The 26,118-nt window shown below is 40.0% G+C and overlaps 1 protein-coding gene and 1 long non-coding RNA gene across 3 annotated transcripts in view; one reads left to right on the top strand and one right to left on the bottom strand.

The window, feature by feature from the left end:
• Window positions 1–220: 220 nt before the first annotated feature.
• nol4la (nucleolar protein 4-like a) overlaps window positions 221–26,118 on the top strand; it is a 37,997-nt gene continuing 12,099 nt past the window's right edge. Inside the window, exons 1-3 of one of the 2 annotated variants that reach the window (XM_015040934.1) lie at window positions 221–806; window positions 20,150–20,305; window positions 24,629–24,740. In XM_015040934.1, the coding sequence (XP_014896420.1) occupies window positions 465–806; window positions 20,150–20,305; window positions 24,629–24,740 (610 nt within the window). In that variant the 5' untranslated portion in view covers window positions 221–464. The remainder of the gene's footprint in view (window positions 807–20,149; window positions 20,306–24,628; window positions 24,741–26,118) is intronic. The other variant, XM_015040944.1, reaches the window with a different exon arrangement.
• Window positions 22,144–24,683, bottom strand: LOC106952684 (uncharacterized). Its single transcript, XR_001426032.1, has 2 exons — window positions 24,375–24,683; window positions 22,144–22,999 (listed from the first exon to the last, which is right to left on the bottom strand). It is a non-coding gene; the product is annotated as an uncharacterized LOC106952684 (long non-coding RNA).

Below are 26,118 nucleotides of genomic sequence, written 5' to 3'. Positions count from 1 at the left end.
TGAAAGCGACGGTTGTTTCCACGCTTTTGTCTCTGTTCTTTGTTGTTTAGCGAGAGGACTGTGGTCTCTTTTTTTTTTCTTCTTCTTCACAGCCCACCCTTGTGTGTGGAGCCTTTTTACGCACAGGTGGGAGAAACCCGCTCTGCGTGTAGGACAGCCCCCCCTCCTCTTCTCTCTCTGCTCCTCAGCGGATGATATGAGGAAGTGACATTTTTTTTTAACCGCTGCGGTTCGGGACAGCTCGGCTCCTCTGCAAACAGGTGTTCCGCTTCTCCGGGTCACTTTTCACCACGAAGCGTCCCAGAACCTGAAGGGAGGCTTCTGGGTTCGGGACAGCCGCGGGTTTTGGGGGGGTGGGGGGGAGTAAAAAAGCCAGAAGAAGTCAGCTCTTTATTAGCCTGGGCTGCCTGGTCGGGCTCAGACGGAGAGAGAGAGAGGAAAGAGAGAGAGGAGAGAGGGGAGCGATGGCAACGAAAAAGGCGTGCGTGGATGCGCCCAAGAGGAGCCGGAGTCCGGTCGTGCTGGAGGCTGAGATGTTCCGAGAATTTCAGGACTGGTGTCTCCGAACTTACGGGGACTCCGGCAAGACAAAGACCGTCACCCGGCGAAAATACAACAAAATCATGCAGACACTGTTGCAGAACGACGAGCCGGACGGGGTGTACGTGGACAACAGCCACATCAACGCCAAATTCAAATTTTGGGTGAAGTCCAAAGGCTTCCAGGTCGGAACCAACGTTCTGGGGGAGCACAACAAGAAGGGAGCGCCGGGGAAGCCCGTCCTTTACGTCCCGGTCAAGTCAACGGTAAACTGTATTTTTTTTTTTTCGTGTGCATGTTTGCATTGCATGTGTGTGTGTATGTATGTGTGTTTGCGTGTGTGTGTGTGTGTGTGTGTGTGTGTGTGTGTGTGTGTGTGTGCGTGTCTGCGTGTGTGTGTGTGTGTGTGTGTCACGAACTGTCCCGCTGTAAGTAGTTGTCATGATGCGGGCTGCGCCCACGCACCCTATAAAGGGGAATAAAAACGACAACTTGTGATGCTTTTGTGGTCCTGATGAATCGCCACTTTGTCCATATCCCAACCAGAACAGCCCAGCACACTCTCCACTCTCATCCCTTGCTGCCATAGCAACGCCGGTGCCTCCTGGCGATGGCAATTGCAAAAAAAGAAAAAGAAAAAAAAAAAAAGAAAGAAAAAGGTAGGCCATCGTGAGCGCCAGCGAGGTTGAAGTCCTGTCAGCAGCAGGCTTCAGAGAGGGAGATAATTGATTATTTAATTATAAATGTTTATTTCTGCTGATGTCTCGTGCAGCCCGGTGTGGTGCGCGCGCACGTGGATGCAGCGGCATGTCGGTGGGTCTGCCAGGGTCCACTCCAAGTGTCTACACGGGCTGTAACGCCACTTTATGGACTGTGAACATTTCGCTGTAAACGTCTGGCTTTCAGCCGGTGACGCGCTGTCCCGTCCAAACCCGCAGCTCGTGCTTTTTATTTTTATTCATCTGCTAAATAAAAAGCGACGATGTGATCCAAAAACTGTCACGCATGAGACGTTTTTTTTTTTTAATTATTTTTTTTAGAGGATGTGATGCTGTGTAGAGCGCTGCGTTGTCACCCCGCTCCTCATTGTCCTGGGCAGGATGCGGCTCGGCTCGGCAACTCGTTGCTCTGGCAACACCTGTGTGCAACCCAGGACAGCCTGCCGCTGCCGCATTTTGTTATCTGGGCCACATTCCGACATCATGAAACGCGTCCCGTCATGTTTTTCATTAAAGGTTTCTTGCGCGTAAATTGGTGACCACGTGAATGGAGAGCGGGGATGGGGGGGAACAAAAGGCTCCGCTCGGGACTGAGAGCGACCCACACCCACAGTTGGTGCTCAGACTTGGTGATAGGTGGCGATGCTCCTGTCGGGTCACATCCGTCCCGCTGTGCGGCTGCGCGGAGCGTGAAGGGTTAAATCGCAAGAAAGATAAACATGTTCTTGACAGACTGTCAGCCGGTGGTTTGGGGTGAGAGGGGGGCCGCCGCCGTGCCATCCGACACACAACCACCATTTTAAATATGGGCGCCTTCGGGGATCCAGCCATCGTTTTGTGTTAACAAACCGGACCGGATACTGGCCCGGATTAGAGACGGAGCCGTTTGATTCGAGCTCGGTGGCGCTGATCCCCTCCACAGGTGTTTTACCTGTGTGAATGGACGATTGAGATTTGGGCCAACCGCCTTCGCAAAACTCCTCTAATCTCTGCAGGATATTGTGTTTCCCTGTGGGCAGGTGTGCAGGTGCAGATGGCGCCTCAAACGTGCTGTTGATTAGCTTTTTGTTGTTTTGTTTTTATCTTTCCTGATCTAAAATCCTGCCTGACATATGCACATAAACCAGAAACCAATCACATTGATTTTATGTATATATATAATAAATGTGTCTTTTGACATTTGTCCACATTTTGTCACGTTTAAAATCACAAACTTGAACGGATTTTATCCCGATTTTTAGTAGTTAACCGACACAAAGTAGTTGTAAAGTAAAACAGAAAAGATTCGGGATTTTATTTTAATGTATTTCATTCTTTTTTAGATATAACAAAAAAAGATTTGGACAAATCAGTTCACACTCATTTTTATTTTGTGCCAAATCAAGATGATGAATGTTCTTAAAGAGTCGAATGTATTGATAAAACCTTTTAGTAAAAATATTATTACATAGCTGCATTTTGATAAGTGCTTCTTACAATTAAATAATATTAAAAATCTTTTCACTCTGATCAGGATACTGCACACTGCATATGTGACTTATGTGACTTTGTGTTACTGGCCATATCGATCAGTGATCGATAATTTGAAAACAATGAAGTCTGAGTCAAAAGTAAGAAATACTGCCACCTACAGGTGGGAGTTGCAGTCACTTAAACCAAATGTTTTTGACGATTTTTGCGGGAAGGTATAACAGCGCGAAAAATGCGGGAATCGGTTGATGTTGCTTGAATTTCGTGATCACAAAAAACTACATTAATATCGAATTGATTGATTGTAATTTGACGTCTGGAGAGCAGATCATCCGGGCCTTGAGTTGTGTTCTAGGGATTTAATATATTTTTTAAACTAAAAGCTCAGTCAGATTCGTTTTTTAGTTTTGAGACTTTGACTGGACCATTTAACTCATTATATCTATTGATCAAAGTCATTTCATAACTTCTGAACAGATTTTCTTCCAGTATTGATTTGTAATTTGCTCTGTCCATCTTCCCATCAATTATAATCAGCTTCCCTGTCCCTGCTGAAGAAAAGCCTCCCCACAGTACGATGCTGCCACCAGTATGCGCTGTATGGGCAAGATGCTTTACTAGATCATAGGCCAAAAAGGTCCAGTTGAGCCTCATTTAGGGAACTTATACTGTTTATTGTTGTACCAAAAACTAAATTTAGTGTCTGGATGTTTACTTTTACTATCTTTTCCACTACTGGTCACATCAGAAGAGAAATAGATGCCAGTATTTTTAAAAATATGATTAAATGCAGTTATTATGTGCTGTTTGTTCTCTGCACCTGTTGCCAAAAAGTTTGTATCATTATCAGAATTATATTTTGAAAAAATAGTGATATACTCTTAAGGTCATATTGTCTCTTTGCTGACCTTAGGAAATCTTCCGGATTACCAGAAATCCCAGATTAGTAGATTATAGCATAGACTAGTATATTATTAATATAGGACTAATATTTGTCCTTCTGACAGATTCTGAAGTTACACTTGAAGCTCACAAAGCATGATGCTGCCACCACCGTTGAGATCACTTTTGGTTTCATCTGACCAAATTACCGTCCTCAAAATATTTGTTGTGTGATTTGATAAATATGACCAAAACAAAACTTGTCGTTGTAACAAGACAAAATGTGAGAAAGTTGCAGAAACATCTTTGAAGGTACTTCTTCTAGAACACTGATAATACTTTAACTGTCCTAAATCGTAACTTAACATAAATGTTCTGTTTTTTTCTTCCAACAGAAGAGCTGCTAGGGTCAGATATGAATGTTTACACGAGAGAAAATCTTGTAATCTGTCGTCTTTAGAACAAAACTGGCCCGATTAGAGGCAGAAGAAAGCCAGAAATCAGCTTGGCAAAGTCTGATCAGCTCATCTCTGATGAAAATAGATCATAAAATCACGATAAAGGCGTTAAAACTGAGCACAAAATCAATACAAAGTAATACATAAGGTAAGAAGAAAGAAAAAAAATCTACATTTAATTTAAATACTTGGTATACAAGCTAATTAATTAAAGTAATAAACTAAACAAAATGGTTTCTAAATGGTGAAACTATCCCAGGAAACAAGTCCAAGTTCTTGCCGGAAATTAGGTAAATAACTACTCAAAATGAGGTAAAATTAAGAACAAATAAAGTTAATTACTAAACTGCTCAAAGCCAAACTCTTAATAAAGTCTGGCTGATATTTAAGATGTAAGATTTAAATATCTGTTAGTTTTCCTTTAAAATCTGCAGCAGGTATCTTTTATGAAAACTACACATCTGTATTTTGACAAATATAAAAAATATATATTTATAAAATAAATATTTTTATATATTTATTTATATCTTGACAGTATAATATGAGACAGATAATCTGTGAAAAGATTGACTTCCTCCACCTCCCCCCTGACCTACGATTGAAATGAACGCTTTGAACAAAAATAAACCAATCAGAGCCAGGGGGCGGGTCTTAGTGCTGTCAATCAGTCATGTAGTCAGTGTGCTAATGGTGGAAAAACAACTTACAGTGACAGAAAAACCATTTATCCGCCATCATTAGTGGCTATGCTAACTAGTGTTAGCAAGGGATGATTGACAGCACTAAGCCCCTCCTCCTGGCTCTGATTGGTTGTTTCTAGTTAGCACTGGGAGAAAGCAGAGGAGCTTGATTTTTTTCAGAGATTATTTGTCTCATACCATCCTGTCATACCATAGTGACAGTTTAAGCAAATATATATAAAATGAAACATTACAAAAGTTACTGCAGCTTTGAAGCCTGGTTGACCACAGCAGAGCAGAGTTATTGTTGCTGGGTCAAACTGTATCGGGGCTGAGAAAAACTCAGTCCTCTCAAAATAAAACGTATTCTGCTGTTTACTGAGAGCAGCGCACATGTTTTGCAGCTAATATCATAAGGCATCGGGGGGGAAGCCTCCCCCTGACTCAGCTCCACTTGGGAAATTTAAACAACAAACAAAATATCAGCCAACACAAGCTGCTCCTAATGATGACTCAGAGGCCACAAATCAACCAATTTACTTGCATGTTCGTGCATCAGGAAAACACGACTCCGGCTTCAGCTTCTGTTTGTGGCTTTTATAAATAGGCTGTCCTGGGCCACTGGAAAAGTGACATACACGTGCAGACAGACCCACACACACACATGCAGAGAGACGCAGCGGTCGGTGGCTGCTCGCAGCGCTGCAGGGCCGGGGGCGTCTCTCTGCTCTCTGGAAGCCCCGCTGCAGCTGCTTCCAGGGTGTGCCAAGTTTCTGCATGGGGGCAGGACATGACAGGAGGCCGGGTGGGGGTAGGGATGGATCCTGGCTGATGTGAAGACAGAGAGGGTCTCTTCTGCGCGTCGCCGAGACACACAAGGGCGACTTCAGTGTGTGGCGGGACAGAAAGGGCAGGACGGCCTCAGCGCTTCGCAAATATATTATTCTTTCTTTCTCTCTGTGCGTTTCTCTTTTTTTTTTTCCAGAGAATCCACGCAGGCCTCGGTGTGGAGATGCAACCTCGTTTAGCTCTCATTATGTCCTGATTAGGGGATGCTACAGAGGAGGAGGGGACCAGACACACACACACACACACACATGCACACACACACATTCAGACGCACGCCTTTCACCGAGTGCAGCCAGTTTCAAAGGAAACACTTAAACGCCATGTGCATTTTCCTGTTGCTTTCTGTTGCCATGTCAACTGAAATCTGTAAAATGTTTTTCATTTCTTCACATAAAGAAACGCGTCCCGTATTGTTACCAGGCCTGACGCTGGACTGACCGACAGCCGCTCAGCTGACGGACAGAAACATGTTTGTTTACCTTCATTGATACGTTTGTTTAACAAACATCCCCAAACTGATAGTGGCAGATAGATATGTTGATCAGTTTTATTGATTCAATGTTTCTGTCTCTCTTGATCAGACTTTATTTCCTTACATTCATTTTTGATAAATTGACCTGCTTTAGTCTGTATCATTAGCATTTTACCCATCAGTATATTGATTCCTAAAAAGAAAAAAAAAGTCAGTTTCACTCTCTGGTCCAAGTTGAATTCAAATTACCTGTGCTTCTAAAGCATTAAAATTAAAATTTTATGAAAGTTTTACAAACAAAACTGATTTACCAAAATTCACAAACTATTCTTTAAAGAATTTGCATGTATTGTGAGATGCAGATTTTTAAATAAAGTTGACCTGAGTTGATCTAGATGCCTCAAAAGCAAATGGTCAAAAGATCAAAAGTCAATTTCGGCATCAATTTTTGTATTTTCAACTAAATTTAAAGCAGCTCCACAGATAATGTTGTACTCAAATGAGCTGGAATTTGATTAAAAAAAAGAACAAAATCTAAAAAAGTGAGGACTTTGAATTGAAACCTGAAGGAACCTTGCTGCAGTATTTCATGCAGACATCATGCTCTGCAATGGATAGTGACAGGAGCTGAAAGAGTCGGTCTGCCCAGCATCCGTCCCACAGCAGCTGCAGGAACAGGGCCTGAACCTTTTCAGACTCCTCACAGCCTCTGGATGAACGGCTGCTGTCAGACAAATATAATCGCAGTTAAGTACTTTATATGATTGCTATGACAGTAATTTTTGTTTTTAAACTTATTTTGTATCTTTCCATATTTTTCACAATGATTTTCACATGAGCTAGTATGGAACTCTCATGTAATGATAACTCGTAGTAAATGGTTTTATTGTATTTACACAAAAATGTAAACAAGATTTTCAACTTCGTACAATTAGCACAATAAAAACAAAAACAAACATTATTTGTTCTTTTCTACATTGACTGAATTTTAGTGAAGTCAGAGATAAAGTGAACTGGTTAATCTGGTTAATGTATTTATAGAGCAAAAATAGAAGGAATGCTTCGTCTTGATGCATTTAAGGTACAGGGAAAAAGCATATTTTATCTTCTGATCATTGAAAAATTGGGTAATTTTGATCTCTAGATGGCTGCCTTTTAGTTTCTACATCATAACTAAGTGTTCATGTACTTTGAACAGAAATAGTGCACAGCAACAGGTAGGGGAGGGGAGCAGTAATGCATCACTTACAGTCTATACAGCAAGAGAAAACGCAGGTAACTCCAATTCTTTATCTTGTAAAAAGAACCTAAAGTTTATGTGGTTTTGAAACCACAATATTATATAACTTATAACACTGATTTGTTGTACGCTATTATTTGTACAGTGAAATGGCAGACAACCCTAAGTAAGCTAATAGCTAGCTTAGCTAGCTTGCAAATTGGCTAACTTTCTACAGTGGACTCCGTGTATTTACGGTTCAGCATTCGCGGGTTTTTCTTCGGAACGTAACTCCGAATTATTTACGGAAAGTTCTGCCTAATTCTTGATTTATTTGGTAGGCCACATGTAAAAATAATCGATAGAAAATGCAGCTTTGGAAGCTCAAATATCTAGGCGGCGGCGCAATGCTACTTAACATGCTATTGGAGGACATTTGCAAAGCAGCCAATCCAGGAGCGGCGGCATTCATTGTCCATGGCGCTGATTGGCTGAAGAGCGTAGCTAATGAATCCCTTAGCTACGCGCTTCAGCCAATCAGCGAATACTGTGTGTACTCGTACCTATTAAAGTATATTTGGTGTTTGAACTAACAAAAAAATCAAATTAAAGCGTTTTTAAAATGGGTTAGGGACTGTGGAGGCAATTTTACTGCTGTAAAATAACTGTGATCTCTAACCCCATGAATACCAGGGATAAACTGAATTTATTTGCTGTGAAATTTGAAGATTTCCATCTGCAGTTAATTGAGCATCTTTTGGTTTAAAATTTAAAATGAGCTCAGCTGAGTCTTCTACTGATCTTTTTTCAGATTTTTTGGCTCTAGAGGCCTTTAATGAACAGTAAATTGACAGGAAATAGGTTGGAGAGAAAAGCAAATAGCCTGAGATCAGAAATAGAACTCAGCTTAGCCCCCCTTTTGCAGATCTTTTATTTAAAATAAATTGTCTTATGATTAAGAATTAACAATTGAAAAAAAAAATTCTATCAGCTCTGCCACAAAAAGAGGTTTTTCAAGTGCTGGATTCAAAATGGCATCCTCTTACGAAAACAAAGGTTTGTCCTGGGACGTCCCCTCCTCGCTTAGAAATCACAATGGCGGTTTCCAATCTTTGTCCTGGAAATTAGGCACCTAAACGTTGGCGCCTCACGTCAGATGGGATGAGGAACATCGTCATTATTATCTGATTAATTAGTCCGAATTTCCCCTGAGAGCCCGTCTTTTATGGAAGGGCCGCAGAGTCAAAAGAATACTGGCCCTATTAGCCGGCAGCATTTGCATTAATGCTGTTTTTGCATAGTGGATCTCTGGCGCTTTTGTCCTGCATTTTTTTATACTTTGTTTCTTTTTGGTCTGGCGGGGATGATTAGGAGCAACACATGGCAAAATGCTCCTGTGGCTCTCAAAAGGATTCACACCCGGTTAAAATTCAAAGCTTCTTAGTCTAGGAAAAATTCATACTATGGTCATTTTCCCTTTTTTCATATTCAAATTGAAATATTCTGTACCATTCAACAGAAACACACATTATGTTGCGTTTCTGTTGTGTAAGCTCGTATTAAATAGCAGTAATACGAGCTTACATGTGTTTGGTTGCCATATTCAGTATTCAGGCCTGATTAGGGGATGCTACAGCCTAATAATTCAATGTGTTGAATTATTAGGATGTGAAATGGAGGAAAAATGGGACAAAAACAATGTAAGTGGACACTAAAGTGGTCAGGTACAAACATGTTTCACATGGTTTATGGTGTCCTTTTAATGATGTGCCAAACACATCTTTGGAAAATGTGGGGTAAAAGTTTGATACTTTCAGATCGTAATATTTTTTTTTCTTTATCTTAATTTATTTTAATGCAGAACACGATCAGTGCTTGTTGAAAACTTACAGGTCTTTCTTTTTAGTTATGTTGTTTCTGCCTGAAATCTTTGTTTTTCAGTTGACTCATGCATACCACATGTCACATTAACAGTGGAAAAAATTTGAAAATGATTTTTTAATGGTTTGAATTTCACAAGTTTTGTTTTTCACCACAGGTGTTGTCCAGACCTGCTCTGAGTTTGGATGAGGCGAAATGTGTCAGTTTGAGAGCAGGAAGTCAAATTGATCGTTTATTTCATTTAGTCGCGTTTACAGAGCAGTCAAATGAATCAAAGTTTAAGAACTTGGAAAAATTGGTTTAGCGGAAGATAATGCTCAATTTTTTTTTTCAAAGTTAGCAAAACATTAAGCTAAAAATTGGCTCTGCTATTAGCGCTTTAGCGAAGGCTAAATATCCCTCTGGGACAGTTGAACTGTTCAGATTAATGAGATTAATTAATCTGATACATCACATTAATGGTGGAAAAAGTTTGGAAATAATTTTTTTATGTTCTGAGTTCATAAGTTTTGGTATTTTAACACAGGTATCGTCCAGACTTGCTGAGTTTTTCTGTGAACATGTTCAGTGGCGGATGAGTTGGACTCTCGCTGCAGGACTTAAAGATGAAGATGGGTCAGCTGGAGAGCAGGAGCTCAGCTCAGACTGAAAGTTTATTTCATTTAGTCGTGTTTATAAAACAACCAAGTAAATCAAAGTTTAAGAACTTATCTGGAAAGGTTAAATTCGTGGAAGCCAAATGCTGTAAACACTTTCATAGTTCTCAAAAGAGCTAAACAGAAAATTAGCTCTGCTACTAGCGCATTAGCAGATTAGCGAAAGTGGTAAAATTCCTGGGACAGTTGATTTTTTTTCAGGTTAGTGAGATTAACTTGGAGATATACATTTAACAAGACCATTTATGACAACTGATTTATTTGCTTTTTAGTTGATTCATACATCACTTTAAAAATGGAAAAAGTTTGAAGATGATCTTTTTAATGGTCTGAATTTAATAAGTTTTGGTATTGTACCACAGGTTTGTCCAGAGAGCTTTTCTGATGTTGGAGCAGGAGCTCAGCTCAGATTGATCTGGAAAGTTTATTTCATTTGTTCCTGTTGAACGTAAACTCGGACTTACAGTAGGTGCGTGATGAAATCCATACTGAGTGTGTGTGTGTGTGTGTGTGTGTGTGTGTGCGCGCGCAGGGAAGGGGGGTCGCTGATCGCCTGCTCTGTGTTTCCTCCCTTCAGCGCTCTCTCTGTTGCCATGGAGAGACCGTTCTTTGCTTTCCCATAGGAGGAGAAATTAACACCATTTTTAACTGGCCCGGGGGCCTCCCCCCCTGTGTGGGAGATAGTCTTGAGTTGCGCTGTCACGTGCACGCGCGCGTTCGCACACCCTTTTTAAGATGACAATAATCTTCCCACTGTCATTTTTAATACCTCTGCGAGGCCAACGTTTAACGAACTGGGACAGAGTAATGATGGCCTGAAAATGCCGAGGTGGACTCTGGGATGTGATGATGTATGAGGAGAGTCATTTACGTGCCGTTTCCTTTTTTTAAAGTCGGGCACTGGAACATAAACTGTGGCTGTCTGCAGGGGCCAGTGGGATACTGGGGATGTCACACACTCCATCAAACATCCCTCATCGTGGGAGCTGCAGACAGAGACGCGCACACACACACGCTTACGTGGGACAGTGAGGTCGAGCTCGGTGCATCTAATGTGGATTTAATGACGGGGCTTTATGAACTGGAGCCGAGTGCAGAGCATGATGGTGAAGAAAAGGAGGGAGTGGTTTCATATGTACATGAATCTGTGCACACTCTGTCATCCCTGATTTCAGTCATGAAAACCTTCATGTACACAGCAAACACACACTGGCTATTTTTAAAGTGGTCACTATGGCTCACTACCCAGGACAGACTGGTCTAGGGGTGGCCCAACAGGCACTCACCTGTGTGCTGTGTACATTAAGCAATGTGATTTAATTCTGCTCTAGACCAGTCGTGTTAATTGGCTGCAATATTGGCTTTTTTCTTCATTAAAAATGCAAAATTAGGTTTTATGTGAACTATTTTATTTTTATTTGCTCAACGTATTATTTTAATGTGGTCATATAATGCAAAATTCACATTTTGCACATTTTTAAACTTCCATTTGGGTCTCAACTGCTTCTAACACAGACCAAACACTTAAAAAAATCCTGCTGTTTATTTGGCAAAATTTTAATATTTTTTGTTGTCTGAAAAACAAGCCATTTCAAAAATCTCCTGATTTATTAAGTCACACTGCAGGCACTGTTCCGTTACCTAGCAACCCCAGCAAAGCACAGCCCGTTACCTAGCAACCCAAGCTGAGTTCCAGCACATTTGGTCAGCTGGATGTACTGGATAAAGGTTGCCGAAAAAGACAAGTGTTTTGTTGTTGACTTACCATTCAGAAACCACTTGCTGCATTCTAGTTGGTTGTGCAGGAGGCCCTACTGATACTTTTTAAAGAAGTACATTTGTATACTTGTACATGTGTTTGCAGCTGTTTTTACAAGCGCGTGTAAATGTTGAGTTGGGCGTGTGGCCAGTAGCAGTTTATTTGGATTTAAAGTGACAAGACGCCCTAAAACAGCTCAAAGTGGGCAAGATTGAGAAGATTAAATCTCATTAGGAAAGAATGGCTTTTGGCAAAAAAATGTAATGAACGTGTTTGTAAAGCCCATAAACCAAGGAAGCATAATAAGGGAAGTTTCTTTCCTTTTAAGGTCACCTTAAAAGGGAAGAAACATGCAAAATTGACTTTTTTGAGCTTTACATCATGTTATAATATTATTCCCTGGTTGTAAACATACTTGGAGGGTTACCGTACTTTGCTCTTTTCATGCATGTTTAAGAAATCCTTTAATCTCCATGGCAACCATTCAGTTGTGCAAAACACCTGGTCGGACCTAGTTCCGCCTTCGAGCTGCAGTTTCTAAGTTTCTAAGCTCACCGCCTCACAAAGCAGCCTTCGCCAACAACTCCCTAAGTCAGCTCCTTCAAACTAGCCAGTATCAATTAGCAAGCACCTGGTGGAGCTGCACATCAGCTGGGCTTGTTATATAAGCTGCTTCTCAGTGAAACGCTGGTAAAAACGTTGTTAAAGTGTCAATAGAGGAGCGATGCGATGACTTCCTGAAGGCAGAGTTTCAGAAAGAGCAGGAGTTTTTAAAGACACACAGACCCAATTTCCAGCCACTAAATTACAGAGTCAAATGTATTTTAAGTCATATTTGATATATACAGCATTTTTATAACAGCTGAAGGTAACATAGTTACTTCATTGTGCTATAAAACGGTGCTATGTGTCTGAAAAATACAGCTGCTTAAAAAACCAGGGTGTTTTAGGCTTCATGCAGGGAGGGAAGCTGTTGGTGGGGCAGAAACGTCCGTATAAGAACCAGGAGAAACGAGGCTTGTCCCATTTATGTGTTCATTAGCTGGTTGACAGATTTACTGCTGGAAAACGGGACTTTAAGAGGTGACCTGTTGTCACATCTGCAGTGAGATAATCTGAGTCATGAGGTTTGTTGACACAGCCATCTTTACTCCCCTCCTCTCTGAGCACACACACCTGAACACACACACACACACACAGCTCCCTACTGTTAAGCTACTTATTGTGCAGCCTCCTCATGAGAATAAAGTCTCCATCTATCTGCTGCTCGACTTTAAAAAAAGTTCAGTTCAAAGCTTCATTTCCTGCCTTTCTGATCTTTGGCTCGTCACACTCGCAATTTCTTGTGGGTCTCTTCGCTCCGCGGCTGCGTGCCTTTGTGACCCAGCTGCTTCCCCTCCTCTTCCTCCTCTTCCTGACCTGCCTGTGTGCAGGACTGCTCCTCTTTCCTCGCAGCTTCAGTGTGTGTGTGTGTGTGTGTGTGTGTGTGAGAGAGAGAGTGCCAGCGGGGGTGGGGGCAGCAGACTCAACCCCTCCAGTCTCCTAGCAACAGAGCGGTTTGTTGCGGGACGGGGGGGGAGGCGCAGGCGATGGGGTCTGGTTGTACAGCGGCTGGGGAGAGCAAAGTCCTGCGGGATTAGAAAGCTGGAGAGGAGGAAGGAGGGACAGAGTTTTACTGTGCTGTTGGTGATTAGTGATGCTACCATGTGTCGTTTGCTCCGTAAAGCAGCGTGCTGCTGAGGAGGCTAAATGTTTGTAACGCTGCTCAGTGGCGCAAAAAGTGGGTTTGCACTAAACGCGACGCAAAGGGGCGCTACGCTAGAGGAGGCGCCAAAAACAGTGGTGGACATGTTATTTCTATTCCGCATTTTCTGCATTTGAAGGGGCAGTGTTAAGTGTTTTTCAGACATAGTAACATTTTATAACCGATTTATCGGCGCCAATTTCCTTAGTGTGAGAGATTGGTGATCGGCTCAAACTTAAATTTGAAGCCGATCGGTGTCCTGTTCTGCTCCCTTGTGAGAGACGTTTGACTGACAGACCGGCCCACCGGCTCATGTCTGCCGTCTGCAGGTAAGAATAGCGACCTCACTGCTACCAACTCAGCCACATTTCAGACAAAAAACAAAATTGGTATCGGAATCAATAACTGTAACTGGCGATCGGCCAGAAAACAGCAACGTCACTAAAAAAATCATATGTCAAATATGACTTAAAGGAAGTTTGACTTCATAATTTAAATGCCTTGAAATTGGAACTCTGTCTCTTTAAAGACTCCTTCTCTTTCTGAAACTCCGCCTTCAGGAAGTCATCACAGCATGGCTCCTTTATTAATCCTTTAACAGCGTTTTTACCAGCGTAGCACTGAGAAGCAGCTCCTATAACAAGCTCAGCAGACACACACTTCCACCAGGTGTTTGCTAATTGCTGCTGGCTAGTCTGAAGGAGTTCGGGAGTCATGAAGGAGGGTGGCTTTCAAACCGCAGCTCTTAGGAGTAGCTTCGTCTCGAAGGTGGAGCTAGGTCCACCCAGGCGTTTTACACAACTGAACAGTTGTCATGGAGATATTCTCAAACATGCATAAAAAAGAATCAAAGCAACACTCCAGGTATGTTTTTCATGAGGGAATAGCATTATAACATGATGTAAGGCTGATTTCACACAGCACTGCCCCTTTGATGGCTGTTTGTGTTAATTAATACATGATACGATCAATAACAGAGGTGGGGGTTCTGGGGCCTATAATGCACCTCACAGTTATGAGATATTTCAGCTTCTGGCCTGAAAACCTGCTGAAGTTTAGCTAAATGTTTGCCTTCGCTGCAGATTTGTGTTTATGTTTCAAATTTCTTTTGAAGACAAAAAGAGAAGACTTCGTATGAAACGTTTGTTTATTTTAGCTCATATTTTATAAGCTTATTTAACTGAGTCATATTTCTTTATTTCTTGTTTTGTTGCTGTGTTTGTAATTTATTTCTTTGTTTTATCAAAAAGCTCTCTCTAGTAAATCAGATCTATTATTTAAATGAGGCAACCTGCATAAATGAAGGTCAAATGAAGATAGAGATAAAAACAAACAAGGAGATCGTTTATTCAGAAGGACATGAGATTTTTTTTAGCTTAAGTTATAAATATTATTTGTTTTTGAATTTTATTATTACATTTTTTTAAATTAAATTATTTTAATTTGTAGTTTGCTTTAGGTTTTTTGTATAATTTTTAAATATTATTTAAATTTTTTGTCTGTTATTTTTCTTTTCAACAAACGTTTTTAAAAAATTCATGAATTTAGTTAAAATTTTTCTATTTATTTAATTCTATTTTGACGTGTTTTCTAATTTTGAAATTTGTCATTGTTGTTTTAATAATTTCCATTTGCATTTCTTCTATCTATTTTACTTCTTAAAAAACTTCTTAAGAAGAAGAAGAAAAGTTTTTTCTTCAGTTTTTGAGGTGCTAATCAGATGCTCCCAGTTGTAAAAACAATACGTTGTTACCATGGTTTCACTTCATAACAACGTAATCACATTTTTATGTTGAGACAGATAATCTGTGAAATAAAATCGAACTCATACTGTAATATTAGGTTGTTTCTCCACCATTAGCACAGCTGCAACTTGTACATAAGCATGACTGGGAGCGCTAAGACCCTCCCCATGGCTCTGATTGGTTGTTTCTGCCAGGGAGCATTTACAGGCGGCTGTAGGACCTCAAGAAGGAGCTGGATTTTTTTTTACAAGTTATTTGTGTCAGGACATAGTTACAAGTTTAACATCTAAAAAACACATCTTTAGAAAAGTTACCTACTGCAGCTTTAACTTGGTTCTGTTTTAAAGTTCCAGTGTTTTTGTATAATGTAGTTTCACCACCAAACCAATAGGTGGCAGTACCTACACAGAATCATCAAACAATCATGTAAAAAAGAAAAAAAGTCTGCATCAAGTCATGCCGGGGTGATGAAGCATTAACTTCTTAACTTATTTATCTAATTTCTTAATTTTGTTGAATTTTTTCTCTTTTTTTCCCTAATGTCTTCATCTTGGATTTTTACTCCCATTATTTTTCCAATTTCCTAATTTTGTTTTATTTTGTTTTAATTTCTTGTGGTTTTTTTCTAACATCTTTGACTTGGATTTTTAATTACCAGTTTTATTAATGTTTTGGTACATTTTTGTCAATGTGATTATGTCATTTCCTGTTTGAATACAAACATACTTCCGTTATGCTTAAGAGAGTTACGAGGACAGGAGTTTGAAAGAAAACGAACATAGACCATGATGAAGACCAAGTTTGGTCTTAACTCTTCCTTCAGTCTTGTTTTTGTTCCCACTGCCCTGTAAAATATATTTTTTAAATCACTGTAGTTTTTCCTTTGATTGTTGTTGGAACCAGCTTTAGTTGCATTTTATTTACTTCAAGAAAGTTGAGTCCATACCTCAATAAACATCTTATGTATTCATTTATTTTGGGTTTTCTCACAGTAAGCTGAAAATATTATCATCTCATACTCTTCAGCAGACAAAAGCAAGATACTCTGAGAATGATTTTTCCTGCAGGTTTATTAGAGAAAGTTGTAAAAGCGTTGAAGATGCTGGTCTCAATCTCTTGACTCCACACCAGCAGGGTTGGTGTGTTGCGTATCGATTGAGGTCAGAGAAAATGCTCCCAGCTGAATATCCTGTGTGTATGTGGAATATTTGGTGGAGGGATGCAGCAGCAGCAGCAGCAGCAGTGGGGATGTGGGTGCACCGCACACCTCACAGTCGTATGAGATTATCCAAATCCAGCGTGAATGGACCTGACACCATTGTCCCGAGCAGAAGCAGCAGCTTCAGCGGCGGCGGCGGCGGTGATGTCACAGGGCGAAAAAAGATGATGATACCTCCAAGAGCGATAGATTACAGCTGTGATGAAGAGGCGGAGGGTCACTATTATTTCATTTATTATCATTACGTGGCGGTCCGTGCTGACAGGACGGAGGGGTGGGGATGGGATGGGGGGAGTACTACGGAGAGAGAGAGGGAGAGAGAGAGGGCCGGATTAAAAACAAACCCGCTCTGTGAGCTGGTTTTAGTTGCCATGGTAACGATCATTACCTCGCACTTGGGAGAGCAGGAGCAAGAAGGGAGGAGAGAACAGGAGGAGAGGGTTGCTGGTGGAGGGGAAGGAAAGAAAGAAAAAAACGACCGGGATGGGAGCTGCTACGGGATGAAGGCTGGGGAGGTTAGCATGTTTGATGGGACAAGTTTTCACAATCACAACTTCCAACTTGGATCCATAAAATGTCAGTTTTCATCTGAGGCTTCGAGGGAAAAGAAGCACTTTATGAAGCTTAGCACCTGCTGGGACAGCCGCCCTATGCTTGAAGAAATCAACATGCGAGAGGGAAAAGTGTTTATGTGCTTCTTCCTGGGGTCAACTTACATAAAAAATATTATCAGAAAAAAAAAATCACACTACAGATAAAGCATTAAAGGTGACCAATTATGTTTCCTTGTACATGTTATAATAGGTCTATGGGCGATACAAAAGATGAGCAAAGTGATTCTAAGATAATGAGACCTTTCAGATTTGAGCTCCTTTCAGAATAAGCTGTTTTAGGGTCTCTTGTCGCTTCAAATCCAAATAATCTGCTGCTGGCCACGACTCCCAAACTCAACATTTACACTCACACATGAAAATGGCTGCAAACAGATACGCAATTATACAACTGTACATCTTTGAAAAGCATAAGTGGAGCCTCCTGCGCAACCAACAAGAATGCAACAAGTGGTTTTTGAATGGACGCTGGGAAAACATTTGTCTTTCCCAGCGTCCATTGTAAAGCACATACAGCAGTAAAACCAGCTGACCAAAGGTGCTGGAGCTCCGCCTTGGTTGCTAAGTAACTGGTTGGGTTCTGCTGGGGATGCTAGGTAACGGCACAGTGGAGGTTTCTGAAACTGCTGCTTTTCCAGACATCAAAAAACATTAATGCCAAAAATCAGCTGGGTGGTTTGTAGAAGCTTTTAGCCCTATTTTTAGAAGCTGTTGAAATCCAAATGGAAGTACAAAAATGAGCAAAATGTGAATTCAAATAACACAATTAATGTTCCAGAAGTTATAAAGACAGAGACAGACTTTAGTTTAAGATGGGAAAATATATTAGATTTCCCGGAAATAAAAAAGTATACCTTCATTTGACTCTCATGTAAAGCACATACATTCATAAATACACAAATATTAACTCCTTCAAATCCCATGTCCACTGGATTGGACATGATGTATATTTCTGAGTTTAAACCAATAAATTTCAACGCTTCTTGTTACCGATTATTTTTTTATAACCAAAAACACTGAAGTCTGAATCTTAATATAAGTGAACTTCAGCACAAGCATTGACTGAAACTATAGAGGTTGAGAAGGAAGTGTTTACTTTCCATTAAAAACACAAGTATCAGTGCATTATAGCCTAATAAAATTGCTCTCGGTGTAATTTTAAGTATTTCCAGTGATAGAATTTGAAGTTATTATTTATCATTAAATTGCAGGATTTTTTTCAAAGTTGAATGTCCAACCCAGTGGACATCAGGAGTTGGGATATACTAGCCAACGCTGAATTACTTAGTGTTACCATGCAACGAAAAAAATAAATAAATCTGAAAGCAGCTTATTTGTAATTTCACAGTTCATTTAGTTATTTCTATATTTTCATTTGCATAAACTCAAACTTTCTTGGACAAGCTTTATTTCACTGAAGGTGGTCAAAATTTGTTGATTAAAAATAATATTTTTTCTCTGTAGATAAAAATCAGGTCTGAATGGGTTAGAAAAGGTTAAAATTATTTTCATAGTATATTGTCAGTTGTTTCTGAAAACTGTAAGCAGTACTTAGTTTAATGCTTGTGGTAGTGAGTTCCAGTCATCCATTGCTCTAAACATTGCTAGTTTAAGCTAGTTTTACATCTTAGCAGAGTGAAAGTCCAACGACGGCCGCGATGGGACCGAAGAGTTGTTTCAGAGGAAAACATGCGGGATCGGAGGCGCTGAGAGCCCCATGTGGTGCTGCGGATGGAGCCTGTTGTCCTGGCGGTGTGTCACATGACCTTCTGCCCGGCACACCTGCCCGGGAGAAATCAGTGGCAGTTTCTATGGCGACAGGGTCAGCAGTACGGGAGGCAGGATGGCTGCCAGAGGTGGTGGTAGGAGGGACTGCTGGTCTCGAGCGGTGTCAGTGGTGTTATTTTTAAACATGGCAGAGATGAGGGGTTGCTAGCAGACCCAGCCAAAGATGAGACTCCTCCAGAGGATGGAAAGAAGAAGAAACAAAAATAAAAATCTAAACTCGGCCGGAAGATGGACACTTTATTCTGTCTGCGTCAGCATGACCTATGACTCACGTGCTTTAAGGTCACGTTCACACAGATATTGATGCTCAATTCTGACTTTTTGCTTGAATTGAATTTTTTATTTTGTATTTTTTGCGTGGCCGTCCGTACTGCTAAAAAAACCCCGACCGCAATCAGACTTCCGCGTCAAATGATGTTCCTCAAGCGCCCCGCATGCGCAGAAGAAGAGTGCCGACGTCACTCAGCAGCACTGTTTACGGAAGTAATGCTGGATTCCGCCGTCTATGGATCAATTTTAAAGTTTATTCAGTATCGGGGGCAGACAGTATCGTCACTAGATCATAACATCACGAATGAAGCCAAGGAAAAAATGCACAATTTATTAGAAAGCAAGAGCTTTTTGTGGAATATTGCCTTTAACTTCTGTAGGAAAGTTTGCTTATATGTGTAGTCCGAACCAGGAGTGATTTGACACTGTAATGCGCTTTAGTAACACAAACATATTTAATAAGTTTATGATTATAATTTTCAGCCGTTGTTCACATACATATTTACGGTGTTTTGAGTTTTCTGGTGCAGAATTGTGATGCATGTCAAAACAATCGGATATGTATCCGACTTGGTACCACATATGAAGTAACGCAGACCGGATTTTTTTGGAGGGGGGTGAAAATATCAGAACTGAGCCGTTCAGACTTCCGTGAAGAAGTCTGATATGGGTCATATAAGGGCAAAAAACAAACTGGGTTCGCATTTGTATGCTGTGCAAAGAGCACGTGTCAAACTCAAGGCCGGGGGGCCAAATGTGGCCCATTGTAGCGTTTTATGCAGCCCTGTAGACGTAGACGCCAAATTACATCAATTTCTCCAGTTTTTTTGCCATCATTAAAATTTACGCAAAATCAATAGATCCCTGCATTTTTTCCTACTAATCTATAAAAGTTCATTGCAAATTTCTACATCAAGGGACCGCTAACTCCCACCTGTAGGTGGCAGTATTTCTTACTTTTGTGACACTTTTGCTTCAGCCTTACTTGATACCAAGTTATAGTTTGTGATCAATATAAAAAGTTCATTATTTTATCAGTTTTGTTAATGGGTTTTCTCAATACATTCTAGAACATTCATGATCTTGATATAGCCCAAAATAAAAATGAGTTTCACATTCCTATCATGACTTACACCGACCACAAGCCTGACTACGAACTGAACTCTTGTTTTTGATCACATTTTCAGTGTTCGGATGGCAATTCGGCCCAGGACAACTCCTCCCTGAAGCGCGTTGCCGTTGTCGAGGACTTCTTCGACATCATCTATGCCATGCACGTGGAGATGGGCGCCGACCCGGGCCGAGCACCCAAACATGCGGGGCAGAAGAAAACCTACAAAGCGGTGAGTTAAAACACCAGCATGGATCTAAAATCAACTGCACACTCACGTTTTGCTTCCTTTTGTCCCGTCCGCGGTCCTCAGTATGAGTGGTTCGGTTTCTGCTGATGGAAAAACAGGACAGTAAGCACATCCTGCCCCAGTTGGCTGCAGGTGCACAATTCAAAACCACGTTCAGGAGAAAATAAGAGGTTGTCCATGCACAAAAAATGTGCAATCTCCCAGCTCCGGCGATTTGCCTGACCTACAAGATTTACTCAAACAGTTGCCAACTATCTCTAAATGCAAACCCAGGTGGGGCAGAAGGAAATTATATGAATTTACTGATGAAATTCAGACCTGAAGCCTCTCTTTAAACACATTTGAAGATGTAAAATCCAGAGAAAAAGTGATAAAATTCAAAGATGGATGAGAACTGCTTTATTATAAAGTATGTAAACAGTCGTATGAAGATGATTTTTTTTTTAGATTTTTGCCTTAGAGGTGCCCCATACATCCTGTACCTCACTTCCCTGACAGAGCCCTCGTTTTCACACAACAAGCAATTGAATTTAAAAAACACAAGGTCAGAATTATACATACAGACTCAAATATTGATTTGAAAATCTATATTTTCTTTGCAAATATTGATTTGAGTCCGATTAATTAACTGGAGTACACAGGAAAAGGCCATTTGCTGAAAGAATAACAAAGTTAAGGCAGTAATTAGGCCAAAATTATACAAAACATACAAACATTTTGCATTTAAGATAAAAACAACTTTGTAAATATTTTTTACCCAGAGCTTCTCAAGTAGCATAGCTTTAGCTTCACCTGCTTCATCTCATAGTAAGCATTTGGTATTAATTTATTGAGGTATAGAGGCCTGTCCCAATAAGCAATAAATCAGTTAATCGCACGATCAATAAAAACAAGCTCAATAATTTCCATTTGCATAATTTGTTGTTTTTCTCTTTTCTCTTTCTACCAAAAATTGGATGATAAAACTCTTCAGTCTGGTGCTTTTGTCTCAAATAACCTTTTTTTAATGACAATTTTGCTTAGAGACTTCATAATTCCTTTTATATGTTGTTTCTGTTATTTTGTTTATTTTGCATATTTAAAATATCTTCCACTTCCAGCATTAAATATTTATTAGAGTTTTAAGTTTATTGATCTTTCAGAATGTGTTCCTGCATTATTAAGGCATTACTGTTATATTACTTGAAAATGATCTCAAAACAACAATATTAGCGTTTGTCACTATAACAGTAATAATTTATCACTGTGACATGTTTAAATATATATACAGCTCTGGAAATAAATAAGAGCCCCATTGAAAACCTCCTGGTTATTCCACCAAATATTGATTCCTGAAATCTTCCTGAGTTAAAATATTAATATTGTTGTTTCTAAATGAATATGAACTTGTTTTCTTTACATTATTTGAAATCTGAAAGAACTACATCTTTTTTGTTATTTCTCATTTTCTGCAAATAAATGCAACATTTTTGCTTTGAATTTCAGAGACATGTTGTCAGAAGTTCATAGAATAAAATAATAATAAAGTTCATTTTACTCTAACATATATCTATAAAAAGTAAAATCAGGGGAACCGATAATTTTAAGTGGTTTCTTAATTTTTTTCCAGAGCTGTGTATATATCTTTATCTTCTAAAGAATCCAGGTCAACAGTATTTAGTCGAAGTAATTTGATGATCAAATGTGGTTCAGGTCCTTTAAAACCAATTCAACAGCCCTTTAATTGAGCAGTCCTCTTGCTGTCCCCCTGGCTCTACCACCCTGGGTGTAGAGCCACATCAACCACATCAAAACCACCAATTAAAGATGAGCAACATCAACGTTTAGTTTCATTTATTAAGTAGTTGCAGCAATCTTCTCCTCTATGTGGAGTTGTGAGTCTCCCGGTTATCTAATGCTCCTTGGTGATAGATGATGGTTGTAAAGGTTTGCAGGAAGACTAACAGTTAAAATATTATGAAGATGCAGCCGCGACGGAGGCCATTTTTAATCCACCGTGGAACCGGCGGTGAACTATATGATATTTTTCACATTTAAAGCAGAGAATAAGACCAGCTCTGGGAGAATAATGTTTCATTTATAACATCAGGAGTTACCAGGGTAACAACCAGCAGAGAAACAAAGTACTTATGATGCTTTTTTTGTGCCACATAGTCCATATTTCTGGAACAAAGGCAGTCTGTTATCATGAAATCACTGAGTTGTGATCTTATGGTTGCATGTGTTGCCCTGACGGTGCAGCAGCAGATCTTTGTTTTCAGCCTCAGAGGTGCAGATGGGAGTATTGGGGTTGTCTAGGGTACCCCCTCCTCTCCTTCTACTCCACCAGGAAATAAAAAAGAAAAAAATCTTCCTGCCCTGTAGAGAGGTCCTGTCACGTCTCATAGAGTGTACCCTTTTGAGGAGGCAGCATCTCTGGGGCAGGGCATAATATGGAGCTGTCACTGTGGCCTTCTGGGAGGTGCACGCTCCTCTGGGTGGCCTTTCCCTCCCCGCTGCCTCAAGGGGCCATGAAGGGAGGGTGGGTTGGTGGAGGCGGGCTGAACGGGACGGTGGGCACCCCCACCACCTTCTCCATGGTCACGTGAAGGTCGCATTTTGCAGGAAAACGCCAGAGGGGGGTGACACGGGGAGGGTGGCAAAGCAGCGGAAACAAAAACAGGGCAGGAGATGCACCTGAGGAAGACGGAGAAAACACAGGGTTTAAATCCTTGAAAATGCTTGAATTTTAAGTAGGTGTTTTCAAGGTTTGGAAAGTGCTTGATTTCTGTTTAAAGTCCTTTAAAGTGCTTGATTTTTGTAATACAGTGCAATCTAAAATTTGATTAAAAGCCTAAATTTTTAAAACGTTCTTGTATTTGTAATACATTTTTTTCTCACTGTGTGACGTTTACTCAAACTTGTTTTAGGTCAGCTAGATTCACCATATTTATTTCTATTTGCTAAATGCCAGAAAACAAAATTAATTTAATTATTAATTTTTATAGATTGTCACTTGTGGCCTTTATTTTGAAAGTAAGCCAACAGGAAGGGAACAGAGAGAAGGAGGAAACGACATGGGCAAAGATACAGAGGGGAACTCAATGCCAGATAATCTTTTAGAAATATTTTTGTAACTTTCTTTATTGTGATTAAGCATTTAATTTGAGCAGGAAGATCATTTGCCTTGATACAGTTTGTTTGGACTGTTTCAATATAATTAATATTTAGCACTCTTAGCGCTCAATGCAGTGGCGCCAAAAGTAAGAATGTATGGTATGGCATACAAAGGGGCGCTGCGCAAGAGGGGCGCCAAAACAATGACGTAAAAATTATAGTCTGCATTTTCTGTATTTAACAGAAATATGGAAATTTTCTGAGGTGCATGTTACTCCTCACATACGTATACTCCTCAGAAAGTACAAAGTTGCTCACCTTCTTAATGAATTATTGATCTCTGTAACTGAAATGTTAAAAGTTGGACAACATAATGAAAATATGGAGAACATAACACTTATATTTTAGTTCATCTTATCTCTTTTGTAGAATGACAGCAGTATTTACTGTCGGATATCAATATCGGCTAACATTTTCATATCTACGCATCGTTTAGAAAATTAAACGGTTATAATAATATATTTTAAAAATCAACTTGGACAAAAAAAATTACATAAAAATCGGTATTTTCTTTTTTATCAGTTAATGAAATCCCCCTGATATCCTGGACAGAATGTGAAAAGTTGACAAGTTCGAGGACGTTTGTGTTATGCTAATAGCACTTAGCCTTCGTTAAAGACTGATTAGCGGAAGTGAGAGCGGTGTGCAACACACATAATTATCCGGTCGGAACACACGCAGGGTTGCCAGATTTTTGACAGTTTCCGACGTAAAATCCGTCCAACTAAAACAAAACAAAACAAACAAACAAAACACCTTTCTCGAATCATTCGATAAGACGTTACAGCTCGAATGCTGAATAAATAATAAACAGCGAATTAAAAGTGTCTTTCTTTAATACAGTTGTATTGTTTTTAAATCCAAAGTTTGGTGCTGAAAAGGTTTGAAAACTTACCGTGATAAGTGCTTCAATTTTGCTGAGGTAAAAGTGTTCAAACCCTGGCGGAAAGGATTCGGAACTGGGTCGTCGGATTGCTCCGGTTCGGGCCTGAAGGGAGGATTCCTCTCCGTGTCATGTTGATATAACACCTAAATCTGAACCCAAACTTTCACACCAATATAAAATAAAATAAATAAAAGAACCCTCCTCCTCCTCCTTCACACAGTTCTAGTTCATCCGCAGTAACCCTCGCTTCTCCCCCGGCGCAGATAGCTGAGACCTATGCCTTCCTGCCCAGAGAGGCGGTGACTCGGTTCCTAATGAGCTGCGGAGAGTGCCAGAAGAGGATGCACATTAACCCCAGCACCGCGGAGTTCAAAGGTAAAAGCATCATTAAACACAGCTCTGTTTTTAACACCAACCAAACAAGTTTGTTAACGCCGATTCTTTCACATAATGACGCATTTATTACTTAATTATGTAGCAATAAATCATACAACTAGACTTCTCTGATTTATAATCGTGTTTACTCTAATAGGATGCCTTAACAGCATGGAGTGTAAGTTCTTCATCACCCTGTCAGACATTAAAATGAGCTGAAATAATCTAATGTGTTTGAATAGTTTCTGAATGGAGCTCCCATTAAATAAAACATGCGTATATCCATCACTGACATGATGTAACAAAGACTCAAGAGGATTGGCTCGCTGGGATTGACTACACCGCTGAAACGTGATCGCAGAGTCCCTCTAGTGGCCGGAGTGGAAACTGCAGAAACCTGCCGCGCCATTGTTTCCTTCCAGGTGTGACAGGCTGACAACAGAGGGTTGAATTTCTACCTAACAATTCAAACTCACCTTTAAAATGCTGCCTGAACTGTAGTAAACAGACACTTAGCTTAGACTGTGTTTGCTGCTGAGCTGAGAGGAAAACCGGCTGCAGCAGGCATCAAGGCAAAGTGTTTCTATGGTGCGCAGCAGCTTGGTGCCTCTGTGGTTTTATTCTTTGCTCTTTTGTGAAATTTTAAGACATTTTCAGAGGTAAGCAGGTCTGGACTGCAGGTTTATTTTTCTGTTTAGGAGTCATTCTGCTGTGTGTCTCATGTGTGGAGTGGAGTTTTGTGTCCTCAGCATGAGGAAAGCAAAGGTGTGCGTCCATTTTAAAGTAGTTTTTGTATTAAAAAAAATCCTTTTGGATCTTGTCATTGCATTTTTTCTGAATTCATTACGTTTATTGATGAAGGAAAAAAAATGGCTACCATGTCCTAGTCTAGTTTGTAGTGCAGATAACTTAGTGCACCTGAAATAAGACAAAACTAATTTACAAGTAACTCTTTAGCAAGATATAGGAGCTTGTTTTAATTAAATAATTCATTAATATTGATGAAAAAGTTCTAGCTCCAATTGCAGTATATTTCACTTAGAAGATGGGAAAAATGTTTTGTTATAGGAGAAATAATCTGCCAGTGGGACTGGCAGATTATCTTCTTCTAGTATGAAGATATTTCACTAAAATGTAACTAGCTCAATATTAAATAATTATTTATTTAAAATAAGACCCTGTCTTGCTGAAAAGTTACTTGTAAGTTAGTTTTGTCTTTATTTCATGTGAACTAAGATATTTACACTAGAAACTAGACCAAATTTTTTTTTTGCTTTTGCAGTTTATTCTTAAAAGTTTCTAATTTTTTTCCAAAAAGTTACTGAAGTAACTGTAACCACCCATCTCTGGTAGAGTGATTTATCTCTGTATTCATGGA

This window comes from Poecilia latipinna, unplaced genomic scaffold, assembly GCF_001443285.1.
Source record: "Poecilia latipinna isolate Pla-1442-1.1 unplaced genomic scaffold, P_latipinna-1.0 Scaffold31, whole genome shotgun sequence".
In the NCBI taxonomy this organism is placed as follows: Eukaryota; Metazoa; Chordata; class Actinopteri; order Cyprinodontiformes; family Poeciliidae; genus Poecilia; species Poecilia latipinna.
Note: the sequence above shows the minus strand (reverse complement) of the source record. Positions and strands in the feature narration are given on the sequence as shown.